Genomic DNA, 14,447 nt, shown 5'->3' with positions numbered 1-14,447 from the left:
TGATTCTGATTGGCTGATTCCATCAGCCAATCAGAATTTTCCTACCTTAATTCCGATTGGCTGATAGAATCCTATCAGCCAATCGGAATTCGAGGGACGCCATCTTGGATGACGTCCCTTAAAGGAACCGTCATTCGTCGGGAAGTCGTCGGAAGAAGAAGATGGGTCCGCGGTGGAGGTCTTCAAGATGGAGCCGGTCGTCATCGGATGAAGATAGAAGATGCCGCTTGGATCAAGATGGTTGCCGGTCCGGATTGCCTCTTCTTCCCGGATAGGATGAAGACTTCGGAGCCTCTTCTGGACCTCTTCAGCTGCCGGATTATGGATTGCCAGCCCCCGCTTGGGCTTGGATGAAGATTTTGGAGCCTGGAACGATCGTTGATACCTGGCATGGTGAAGACAAGGTAAAAAAGATCTCTCTTTTTTACAGGCAAAAGAGCTGAATTCTTTGGGGCATGCCCCGCAAAGGGCCCTTTTAAGGGCTGGTAAGGTAAAAGAGCTTTGAACTTTTGTAATTTAGAATAGGGTAGGGCATTTTTTTATTAGGGGGCTTAGAGTAGGTGTAATTAGTTTAAAATTGTTGTAATATTTTTCTGATGTTTGTAAATATTTTTTTATTTTTTGTAACTTAGTTCTTTTTTATTTTTTGTACTTTAGTTAGTTTATTTAATTGTATTTATTTGTAGGAATTTTATTTAATTTATTTATTGATAGTGTAGTGTTAGGTTTAATTGTAGATAATTGTAGGTATTTTATTTAATTAATTTATTGATAGTGTAGTGTTAGGTTTAATTGTAACTTAGGTTAGGATTTATTTTACAGGTAATTTTGTAATTATTTTAACTATTTTAGCTATTAAATAGTTCTTAACTATTTAATAGCTATTGTAACTGGTTAAAATAAATACAAAGTTACCTGTAAAATAAATATAAATCCTAAAATAGCTATAATATAATTATAATTTATATTGTAGCTATATTAGGGTTTATTTTACAGGTAAGTATTTAGCTTTAAATAGGAATAATTTATTTAATAAGAGTTAATTTATTTCGTTAGATTTAAATTATATTTAATTTAGGGGGGTGTCAGGGTTAGGGTTAGACTTAGCTTTAGGGGTTAATCCATTTATTACAGTAGCGGTGAGCTCCGGTCAGCAGATTAGGGGTTAATAATTGAAGTTAGGTGTCGGCAATGTTAGGGAGGGCAGATTAGGGGTTAATACTATTTATTATAGGGTTATTGAGGCGGGAGTAAGGCGGATTAGGGGTTAATAACTTTATTATAGTAGCGGTGCGGTTCGCTCAGCAGATTAGGGGTTAATAAGTGTAGGTAGGTGGCGGCGACGTTGAGGGGGGCAGATTAGGGGTTAATAAATATAATATAGGGGTCGGCGGTGTTAGGGGCAGCAGATTAGGGGTACATAAGTATAACGTAGGTGGCGGTCGGCAGATTAGGGGTTAAAAAAATTGAATCGAGTGGCGGCGATGTGGGGGGACCTCGGTTTAGGGGTACATAGGTAGTTTATGGGTGTTAGTGTACTTTAGAGCACAGTAGTTAAGAGCTTTATAAACCGGCATTAGCCCAGAACGCTCTTAACTCCTGACTTTTTTCTGCGGCTGGAGTTTTGTCGTTAGATTTCTAACGCTCACTTCAGCCACGACTCTAAATACCGGCATTAGAAAGATCCCATTGAAAAGATAGGATACGCAAATGACGTAAGGGGATCTGCGGTATGGAAAAGTCGCGGCTGGAAAGTGAGCGTTAGACCCTTTCCTGACTGACTCTAAATACCGGCGGTAGCCCAAAACCAGCGTTAGGAGCCTCTAACGCTGGTTTTGACGGCTACCGCCCAACTCTAAATCTAGGCCTTAGAGAGCTTTCATGCAGCATTTTATGAATCAGGTTTCTTTTTTTATATATATATTTTCGCTCAATTTCCTATTCTCTCAAGCCTGGTATCCTTCCTTGTGTCCTAATCCTAAGAATACTCTTGAAGGGTCTTTACATACTTTGTATGTGGTAAGAGCTTTGAAATATTATGTTGAGGCTACTAAAGATTTCAGAAAGACTTCTAGTCTGTTATTTTTTCTGGTTCCAAGAAAGGCCAGAAAGCCTCTATTTCTTTGGTATCTTGGTTGAAACTTTTGATTCACAAAGCTTATTTAGAGGCGGGGCAGTCTCCGCCTCAGAGAATTACAGCTCATTCTACTAGATCAGTTGCCACGTCTTGGGCTTTCAAGAATGAAGCTTCAGTTGATCAAATCTGAGCAGCCACTTGGTCTTCTCTGCATACATTTACTAAGTTTTACCATGTTTGTTTTTTATGTTTTTTTGCTTCTTTGGAAGCAGCTTTTGGTGGAAAGGTTCTTCAGGCACTGTCTGTTTGAATCTAGTGCCTACGTTTTTTTAAATTAAGAAAACGTAATTATTTTTTTGGATTTAATTTCTCAGCATAAATATCTGTTTTTATGTTATCCCTCTCTGTGTAGTTACTCGTGGACTTCCACATCTTGGGTATTCTATCCCATCCGTAACTAGCTCATGGACTCTCGCCACCTATATGAAAAAAAACATAATTTATGTAAGAACTTACCTGATAAATTAATTTATTTCATGGTGGCGAGAGTCCACGAGACCCACCCATTTTTTGGGGTTATGATTTTTTTGTATAAAGCACATTATTTATTCTGTTCCTCTTTTTTATGCTTTTACTCCTTTTACACCTCACTAACTTGGCTATACGTTAAACTGAGGTATGAGTGAGGTGGTTGAGGTATTTATAGGCATTTGAGGTTTGAGAAACGTTTACACTAGAATATCCCATTAAAGGGACATGAAACCCAAAACTTTTCTTTTCTGATTTAGGTAGAACATAAAATTTTATTTAACCCCTTGAGTGCTAATGACGGCTCAGAGCCGTCATTAGCACTCAACTACTTTTTTCCAATCTGGGGGCCCCCACCAGCTCCTACCCCGGCGATCGGGCATGCATAGTGACAGGCATTGCCGGGGCTTCCCGTTACGTGCGGTGACGTCACGTGCAATGACGTGATGACGTCACTGCGCAACTTTATTTAAAATTGTCCATACAAAGTATAGGGAAAGGGGGCATGCTGCTAAGAAACCTGTATCTCAGGGATCTAAGCAGCAACAGACCCCCAAGACCCACCACTGGAAAGGTAATTGCCTAACCTTTCCAATGGTATAAGTCTTGGGGATCTGGGGGAAAAATAAAAAAGTTAAAAAAAAAAGTTTTTTTAAAATAGTAAAAAACAGAAAAATATAGAATTCAGCTTAGCACTCAAAGGGTTAAAGGGACACATCTAAGCTTTTTTTTTCTTCAGAACTCTGGACAGCACTTTTTTATTGGTGGATAAATGTATCCACCAATCAGCAAGAACAACCCTGGTTGTTCACCAAAAATGGGCGAGCATCTAAACTTACATTCTTGCATTTCAAATAAAGATAACAAGAGAATGAAAAAAATTTGATAATAGGAATAGTAGAAAGTTGCCTAAAATTTCATGCTCTATCTGAATCATGAAAGAAAAAATTTGGGTTCAGTGTCCCTTTAACTTTCCACTTTACTGCTATTATCAAATGTGCTTCATTATCTTGGTATCATTTGTTGAAGGAGCAGCAACTACTGCACTACTGGTTTCTAACTGAGCACATGGGTAAGCCAATGACAATCGGTATATATTTGCAGCCACCAATCAGCAGCTAGAACCTAGGTTCTTTGCTGCTCCTGAGCTTACCTAGATACACCTTTCAGCAAAGGACAACAAAATAAGGAAGCAAATTAAATAATAGAAGCAAATTGGAAAGTTGTTTAAAATCGTATGCGTTGTCTAAATCATGAATGTCTAATTATGACTTTACTGTCCCTTTAAGTACTGTCTGTTGGGCTGTTTTGCCATCTGCTGGCAGCTAGTAGTTATTACAACCGAATCATTTTTCTTTCATATGCAGAATAAATGATCTGTCACAACTAACTGAAAGCAACAAATACATCTGTTAAAATGTTTTTATATAGGAAGGGAAATTTTGCAATTGAAACTATGTTTAAGCACAATTGATACTGCAATGATAAAACAAACATAAAACTGATTTTATATACATTAGCCATTAAACAATACATTGCAAAACAATTCTGCATGCAAAATATGTTGTAAAAAAAAGCATTTAAACTGTAATTTTAGTACCAAATTTTGCATTGTTTTGCAGTTCAGGGACACACATTTTGAAAAATGCTATGGCTAGTTAGGGACATTTATAAATTGGCTACAAAAGTGGTTAATCAGTCTGTAGAATGTTGCCAGGGATATGATAAATACATTTCTGGATAAATAAAACACCTTTTAATACATCAATGGTTTAATAGAAAAAAGAAAAACAACATTTTTTTATTTACTTATCACAACTCAAGTAGGTTACAGGTATTGAATAATAGTATAGCGCTGCGGAATCTGTTGGCGCTCTACAAATAACCGATAATAATAATAATAAAAATAAAATAATGCAAAACACATAGAAAAATACAATAAGGTACAACACTACAGATGTAAAACTCTGCATTAAAGGGACATTCCAGCCATCACTGGAATACACATGGATGCATTTCAGATTTGAATAGAAGCATGTTTGTAGTATATATGTATTAGCAAAAATGCTTCTAGTAAAAGCTATAGCTATTTAAGTATGCACCGTGCACCAGCATTTTATACACAGCACTTGCTCAGACAGCCTAAGGTGCGTGTTGCATCTGGTAATAACTCACACCTAGATTACAAGTTTTGTGCTATAGAGGGTGCAAAATGAACGCAACAAAAGTTGCGTTATGTCTCCCTCCATTGCGCTGCCATTACAAGTTTTTGAAAAGCCGCCTTGTGTGTGCGATATGGTTGCGTTGAGCTCCATACTGCACACAATCCAAGGGCTTTTGACGTGCTTGTGCATGCTTTCCTCATAGACATCAATGGGGAGAAGGTGTTAGAAAAAAAAACTAACACCTAAAGCGCGGAATAGCGATCGCTGTAACGCAACCCCATTGATGTCTATGGGGGAAAAAATGTTACGTTTAAACCTAACACCCTAACATAAACCCCACGACTAAACACCCCTAATCTGCCGCCCCAACATCGCCGACACCTAAATAAAGTTATTGACCCATAATCTGCCGCTCCCGACATCGCTGCCACCTAAATAAAGTTATTAACCCCTATTCCCCCACACCCCAACATCACCCACACTAAATAAAGTTATTAACCCCTAAACCTCTGGCCTCTCACATCACCGCCACTAAATAAACCTATTAACCCCTAAACCTCATCGCAAAAAACTAAATTAAACTATTAACCCCTAAACCTAACAACCCCCTAACTTTATATTAAAATGACAATATCCCTATCTTAAAATAAATAAAAATAGGATGAGAGCTAACAATCTACCTATTTACAGCCTGATGAAACGGCATATGTGTAGCTGAGAAACGCGTTGCTGTGCTAGTGTTGTACATTAAAGTATATACACTTATTTTATCCTCTTGCTCTGTCCTCTTTTATATCCGATCGATAGATTGGTATCACCATTTTTTATCATTTCTGTGGTAATATGAGGGGCGCGATCAAATATACGGCGCAGGTTTCGGCGCAAGCGTGGGAACCCGTGCCACCTGTAATATCACCTTGCACATCGGGGTATAACATAAACTCCGCCGGCAGTTCATAAAGTGCCGTAAGTCTGATAAACTAGCGATGTCCAGAAATGAGCGTAAATACAGATTTCTGGAGTTGCCAGTGACTTACGGCACTTTAGAAACTGCCGGCGCCTAAGAAAAGTAAAGAAAATAACAAATCTCCAGTAAAAGTCTAACACGCCTCCCAAACATAAGCCCGACGCGTAAAACCCCCTCTCATTACTAATATTAAATGTATTAACCCCTAGACCGACAACCCCCCACAACGCAATATGCCTATTAAAACTATTAACCCCTAATCCGCCATTAACCCACAACACAATAAACCTAACCCCTAACCTAACCCCCCCCCCCCCAAATGAACTAAAATTACCTAATTTACAAAATACTAACGTTACTATTAAATGTAAAAAAAAATAACATTACTTAAAAAATAAAAATAAACTAAATATAAATTAAAGGGGCAGTCTAATCAAAATTCAGGAGTAGACTGTCCCTTTAAGCAAGAATTACAGAAATTAATATATAAAATTACAAAATTTTAAATAAATTACACCTAATCCCTATGAAAATAAAAACACCCCCTAATCTAATAAACTACCAGTAGCTCTTAAAAGGACTTTTTGCAGGCATTTTCGGGAGTTACGGTGCTCCCATACTCGGTGCAAGGCTTGCTACGGCTGCCTTTTATGGCGAGGTAAAAATGGAGATTTCTCCATTTTCGCCACGTAAGTTCTTGCGCTGGATATTGGATACCGATTTGCGACGCGGTTCTATGTTAGCTTATGGGAGTAATAATTGCGGGCGACGGATGACATATACGCGCGTAACTTGTATGCTACGCCGTATATGTAATACCAAAATCGTGTAAAATCTGGCGGCGGAGGATTTTGCTGGCGACGCTGCATATGTAATGGAGGCCGTGATGTGTTGGCTACCTCTGTCATCCCTTTTACCACTGGTGACTGATTTATCACACACCTTTTGTGATTGGTCTGCCCCGCCACGTGATCCGGCGTACGCCGCTCCAGCATCCTGTGGATTCCGGTTGTGCCGCTACGTTTTGTAAGTAGCCACCTTGAAGGGTTCACACCACATCACTGCTCTCTGGATTCCCAGACAATATCACGCTATGTGGCGCTTCTTTATGTTCCCTTTCTAGGATTCATCTATATGACACATGAACTAGCGCTGTCTAGCAGTGAAAACGGTGAAAATGCACTGAAAATAAGAATGTCCCTTTTAAAATGCACTGAAATAAGAGGCAGCCTTCTAGGACATAGAAATTAGAGCCTGCCCCCTAGTATTGGGTGCGGCCATGTTGAAATCTTTTTTTTCCCACTACATTCCTAGTGCTGATGACCAGGTTACATCTACGCATCAGCTCGCCTTCAGATTCATGTAGTGTAACATAGTTTCCAAAATGTCAGCACCCATGATTAGAGGGAGTTGAAAGAAATGTACATAATGTTTAAAGGGAAATTAAAAACATTGAGATGGTAATATAAAATAATAAATTGTGTATGTATATATATATATATATATATATATATATATATATATATATATATATATATATATATATATATATATATATATATATATATAAAAAAACTGTACAATATAACTGTGTGCGAGTCAATGACAAGAGGCATATTTGTGTAAGCACCAATCGCAATGTGCATAATATATATAAGCAATGAAGTACTGTTTTGCATATGATCTGCCTAGGAAATGCATATTTTAAAAACATTTAAAAGTCTAATTGTATACGGGAAATTATCATGGTTTTGCAGTTCAGTGACACACACTTTGAACATTGATCAAACAAGTTCTGTGCAGCATGTTGCAGGGTTATTTATATTCCTGCAGGTTCGACTCCAACCCCAATTTTAAATGCTAAATAACAGGAAAAATGGCAAAATAAATGATAAAAAAGTACATTGCATAGTTTTTATAACAAATAACAAAACATTATGTGTACAATTCCAGCTGCAGTGTAATTAGTTATTACATTCACCTATTCTCTCTTGGCCCTGTCTTTTCCTTACAGGTGACAACTGTGAGACAGAAATAGACGAGTGTGAGTCAAACCCATGTCACAACGGTGCCACATGCAGGGATCATATTGGTTACTTTTCCTGTGACTGTCCTGCAGGCTATGAAGGAAAACGCTGTCAATTCGATATCGATGAGTGCCAGAGTCAGCCATGTCAGAATGGAGGGCACTGCCAGGATGCCATTAACAGGTGACATTCTGTAGTGTAATAAGAATGTAGCAATGTGATTGTATTGTGGTACTGCTTATATTTATATACTGCCCTGCAGACATACTTGTGTATATGGCTTTATACTGCTCTGTATACAGTAAGGTCTGTGTGTATCTATACACTGCCCTGCAGATATACTTGTGTATATGGTGTTATACTGCTCTGTATACAGTAAGGTCTGTTTGTATCTATACACTGCCCTGCAGACATACTTGTGTATATGGTGTTATACTGCTCTGTATACAGTAAGGTCTGTTTGTATTTATACACTGCCCTGCAGACATACTTGTGTATATGGTGTTATACTGCTCTGTATACAGTAAGGTCTGTTTGTATCTATATACTGCCCTGCAGACATACTTGTGTATATGGTGTTATACTGCTCTGTATACAGTAAGGTCTGTTTGTATCTATACACTGCCCTGCAGACATACTTGTGTATATGGTGTTATACTGCTCTGTATACAGTAAGGTCTGTGTGTATCTATATATTGCCCTGCAGACATACTTGTGTATATGGTGTTATACTGCTCTGTATACAGTAAGGTCTGTGTGTATCTATACACTGCCCTGCAGATATACTTGTGTATATGGTGTTATACTGCTCTGTATACAGTAAGGTCTGTTTGTATCTATATATTGCCCTGCAGACATACTTGTGTATATGGTGTTATACTGCTCTGTATACAGTAAGGTCTGTGTGTATCTATATACTGCCCTGCAGACATACTTGTGTATATGGTGTTATACTGCTCTGTATACAGTAAGGTCTGTTTGTATCTATACACTGCCCTGCTGATATACTTGTGTATATGGTGTTATACTGCTCTGTATACAGTAAGGTCTGTTTGTATCTATACTCTGCCCTGCAGACATACTTGTGTATATGGTGTTATACTGCTCTGTATACAGTAAGGTCTGTTTGTATCTATACACTGCCCTGCAGACATACTTGTGTATATGGTGTTATACTGCTCTGTATACAGTAAGGTCTGTTTGTATCTATACATTGCCCTGCAGATATACTTGTGTATATGGTGTTATACTGCTCTGTATACAGTAAGGTCTGTGTGTATCTATACACTGCCCTGCAGATATACTTGTGTATATGGTGTTATACTGCTCTGTATACAGTAAGGTCTGTTTGTATCTATACACTGCCCTGCAGACATACTTGTGTATATGGTGTTATACTGCTCTGTATACAGTAAGGTCTGTATCTATACACTGCCCTGCAGATATACTTGTGTATATGGTGTTATACTGCTCTGTATACAGTAAGGTCTGTTTGTATCTATACACTGCCCTGCAGATATACTTGTGTATATGGTGTTATACTGCTCTGTATACAGTAAGGTCTGTTGGTATCTATACTCTGCCCTGCAGACATACTTGTGTATATGGTGTTATACTGCTCTGTATACAGTAAGGTCTGTTTGTATCTATACACTGCCCTGCAGACATACTTGTGTATATGGTGTTATACTGCTCTGTATACAGTAAGGTCTGTTTGTATCTATACACTGCCCTGCAGACATACTTGTGTATATGGTGTTATACTGCTCTGTATACAGTAAGGTCTGTTTGTATCTATACACTGCCCTGCAGACATACTTGTGTATATGGTGTTATACTGCTCTGTATACAGTAAGGTCTGTTTGTATCTATATACTGCCCTGCAGACATACTTGTGTATATGGTGTTATACTGCTCTGTATACAGTAAGGTCTGTTTGTATCTATACACTGCCCTGCAGACATACTTGTGTATATGGTGTTATACTACTCTGTATACAGTAAGGTCTGTTTGTATCTATACACTGCCCTGCAGACATACTTGTGTATATGGCTTTATACTGCTCTATATACAGTAAGGTCTGTTTGTATCTATACACTGCCCTGCAGACATACTTGTGTATATGGTGTTATACTACTCTGTATACAGTAAGGTCTGTTTGTATCTATATACACTGCCCTGCAGACATACTTGTGTATATGGTGTTATACTGCTCTGTATACAGTAAGGTCTGTTTGTATCTATACACTGCCCTGCAGATATACTTGTGTATATGGTGTTATACTGCTCTGTATACAGTAAGGTCTGTTTGTATCTATACACTGCCCTGCAGACATACTTGTGTATATGGTGTTATACTACTCTGTATACAGTAAGGTCTGTTTGTATCTATACACTGCCCTGCAGACATACTTGTGTATATGGTGTTATACTGCTCTGTATACAGTAAGGTCTGTTTGTATCTATACACTGCCCTGCAGACATACTTGTGTATATGGTGTTATACTGCTCTGTATACAGTAAGGTCTGTTTGTATCTATACACTGCCCTGCAGACATACTTGTGTATATGGTGTTATACTGCTCTGTATACAGTAAGGTCTGTTTGTATCTATACACTGCCCTGCAGACATACTTGTGTATATGGTGTTATACTACTCTGTATACAGTAAGGTCTGTTTGTATCTATATACTGCCCTGCAGACATACTTGTGTATATGGTGTTATACTGCTCTGTATACAGTAAGGTCTGTTTGTATCTATACACTGCCCTGCAGACATACTTGTGTATATGGTGTTATACTGCTCTGTATACAGTAAGGTCTGTTTGTATCTATACTCTGCCCTGCAGACATACTTGTGTATATGGTGTTATACTGCTCTGTATACAGTAAGGTCTGTTTGTATCTATACACTGCCCTGCAGACATACTTGTGTATATGGTGTTATACTGCTCTGTATACAGTAAGGTCTGTTTGTATCTATACACTGCCCTGCAGACATACTTGTGTATATGGTGTTATACTGCTCTGTATACAGTAAGGTCTGTTTGTATCTATACACTGCCCTGCAGACATACTTGTGTATATGGTGTTATACTGCTCTGTATACAGTAAGGTCTGTTTGTATCTATACACTGCCCTGCAGACATACTTGTGTATATGGTGTTATACTGCTCTGTATACAGTAAGGTCTGTTTGTATCTATACACTGCCCTGCAGACATACTTGTGTATATGGTGTTATACTGCTCTGTATACAGTAAGGTCTGTGTGTATCTATACTACTGCCCTGCAGACATACTTGTGTATATGGTGTTATACTGCTCTGTATACAGTAAGGTCTGTTTGTATCTATACACTGCCCTGCAGACTATACTTGTGTATATGGTGTTATACTGCTCTGTATACAGTAAGGTCTGTTTGTATCTATACACTGCCCTGCAGACTATACTTGTGTATATGGTGTTATACTGCTCTGTATACAGTAAGGTCTGTTTGTATCTATACACTGCCCTGCAGACATACTTGTGTATATGGTGTTATACTGCTCTGTATACAGTAAGGTCTGTTTGTATCTATACACTGCCCTGCAGACATACTTGTGTATATGGTGTTATACTGCTCTGTATACAGTAAGGTCTGTTTGTATCTATACACTGCCCTGCAGACATACTTGTGTATATGGTGTTATACTGCTCTGTATACAGTAAGGTCTGTTTGTATCTATACACTGCCCTGCAGACATACTTGTGTATATGGTGTTATACTGCTCTGTATACAGTAAGGTCTGTTTGTATCTATACACTGCCCTGCAGACATACTTGTGTATATGGTGTTATACTGCTCTGTATACAGTAAGGTCTGTTTGTATCTATACACTGCCCTGCAGACATACTTGTGTATATGGTGTTATACTGCTCTGTATACAGTAAGGTCTGTTTGTATCTATACACTGCCCTGCAGACATACTTGTGTATATGGTGTTATACTGCTCTGTATACAGTAAGGTCTGTTTGTATCTATAATACTGCCCTGCAGACATACTTGTGTATATGGTGTTATACTGCTCTGTATACAGTAAGGTCTGTTTGTATCTATACACTGCCCTGCAGACATACTTGTGTATATGGTGTTATACTGCTCTGTATACAGTAAGGTCTGTTTGTATCTATACACTGCCCTGCAGACATACTTGTGTATATGGTGTTATACTGCTCTGTATACAGTAAGGTCTGTTTGTATCTATACACTGCCCTGCAGACATACTTGTGTATATGGTGTTATACTGCTCTGTATACAGTAAGGTCTGTTTGTATCTATACACTGCCCTGCAGACATACTTGTGTATATGGTGTTATACTGCTCTGTATACAGTAAGGTCTGTTTGTATCTATACTACTGCCCTGCAGACATACTTGTGTATATGGTGTTATACTGCTCTGTATACAGTAAGGTCTGTTTGTATCTATACACTGCCCTGCAGACATACTTGTGTATATGGTGTTATACTACTCTGTATACAGTAAGGTCTGTTTGTATCTATACACTGCCCTGCAGACATACTTGTGTATATGGTGTTATACTGCTCTGTATACAGTAAGGTCTGTTTGTATCTATACACTGCCCTGCAGACATACTTGTGTATATGGTGTTATACTGCTCTGTATACAGTAAGGTCTGTTTGTATCTATATCACTGCCCTGCAGACATACTTGTGTATATGGTGTTATACTACTCTGTATACAGTAAGGTCTGTTTGTATCTATACACTGCCCTGCAGACATACTTGTGTATATGGTGTTATACTGCTCTGTATACAGTAAGGTCTGTTTGTATCTATACACTGCCCTGCAGACATACTTGTGTATATGGTGTTATACTGCTCTGTATACAGTAAGGTCTGTTTGTATCTATACACTGCCCTGCAGACATACTTGTGTATATGGTGTTATACTGCTCTGTATACAGTAAGGTCTGTTTGTATCTATACACTGCCCTGCAGACATACTTGTGTATATGGTGTTATACTGCTCTGTATACAGTAAGGTCTGTTTGTATCTATACACTGCCCTGCAGACATACTTGTGTATATGGTGTTATACTGCTCTGTATACAGTAAGGTCTGTTTTGTATCTATACACTGCCCTGCAGACATACTTGTGTATATGGTGTTATACTGCTCTGTATACAGTAAGGTCTGTTTGTATCTATACACTGCCCTGCAGACATACTTGTGTATATGGTGTTATACTGCTCTGTATACAGTAAGGTCTGTTTGTATCTATATACTGCCCTGCAGACATACTTGTGTATATGGTGTTATACTGCTCTGTATACAGTAAGGTCTGTTTGTATCTATACACTGCCCTGCAGACATACTTGTGTATATGGTGTTATACTGCTCTGTATACAGTAAGGTCTGTTTGTATCTATACACTGCCCTGCAGACATACTTGTGTATATGGTGTTATACTGCTCTGTATACAGTAAGGTCTGTTTGTATCTATACTACTGCCCTGCAGACATACTTGTGTATATGGTGTTATACTGCTCTGTATACAGTAAGGTCTGTTTGTATCTATACACTGCCCTGCAGACATACTTGTGTATATGGTGTTATACTGCTCTGTATACAGTAAGGTCTGTTTGTATCTATACACTGCCCTGCAGACATACTTGTGTATATGGTGTTATACTGCTCTGTATAGAGTAAGGTCTGTTTGTATTTATACACTGCCCTGCAGACATACTTGTGTATATGGTGTTATACTGCTCTGTATACAGTAAGGTCTGTTTGTATCTATACACTGCCCTGCAGACATACTTGTGTATATGGTGTTATACTGCTCTGTATACAGTAAGGTCTGTTTGTATCTATACACTGCCCTGCAGACATACTTGTGTATATGGTGTTATACTGCTCTGTATACAGTAAGGTCTGTTTGTATCTATACACTGCCCTGCAGATATACTTGTGTATATGGTGTTATACTGCTCTGTATACAGTAAGGTCTGTTTGTATCTATACACTGCCCTGCAGACATACTTGTGTATATGGTGTTATACTGCTCTGTATACAGTAAGGTCTGTTTGTATCTATACACTGCCCTGCAGACATACTTGTGTATATGGTGTTATACTGCTCTGTATACAGTAAGGTCTGTTTGTATCTATACACTGCCCTGCAGACATACTTGTGTATATGGTGTTATACTGCTCTGTATACAGTAAGGTCTGTTTGTATCTATACACTGCCCTGCAGACATACTTGTGTATATGGTGTTATACTGCTCTGTATACAGTAAGGTCTGTTTGTATCTATACACTGCCCTGCAGACATACTTGTGTATATGGTGTTATACTACTCTGTATACAGTAAGGTCTGTTTGTATCTATACACTGCCCTGCAGACATACTTGTGTATATGGTGTTATACTGCTCTGTATACAGTAAGGTCTGTTTGTATCTATACACTGCCCTGCAGACATACTTGTGTATATGGTGTTATACTGCTCTGTATACAGTAAGGTCTGTTTGTATCTATACACTGCCCTGCAGATATACTTGTGTATATGGTGTTATACTGCTCTGTATACAGTAAGGTCTGTTTGTATCTATACACTGCCCTGCAGACATACTTGTGTATATGGTGTTATACTGCTCTGTATACAGTAAGGTCTGTT

At 38.4% G+C, this 14,447-nt stretch overlaps 1 protein-coding gene across 1 annotated transcript in view; it reads left to right on the top strand.

The window, feature by feature from the left end:
* The window catches only part of CRB2 (crumbs cell polarity complex component 2), a 275,022-nt gene that overhangs the window by 29,473 nt on the left and 231,102 nt on the right, over positions 1 to 14,447 (top strand). Inside the window, exon 3 of the mRNA XM_053695489.1 lies at positions 7,752 to 7,947. Within this exon, the coding sequence (XP_053551464.1) occupies positions 7,752 to 7,947 (196 nt within the window). The remainder of the gene's footprint in view (positions 1 to 7,751; positions 7,948 to 14,447) is intronic.

Source organism: Bombina bombina, chromosome 12 (assembly GCF_027579735.1).
Source record: "Bombina bombina isolate aBomBom1 chromosome 12, aBomBom1.pri, whole genome shotgun sequence".
Lineage (NCBI taxonomy): Eukaryota > Metazoa > Chordata > Amphibia > Anura > Bombinatoridae > Bombina > Bombina bombina.
Note: the sequence above shows the minus strand (reverse complement) of the source record. Positions and strands in the feature narration are given on the sequence as shown.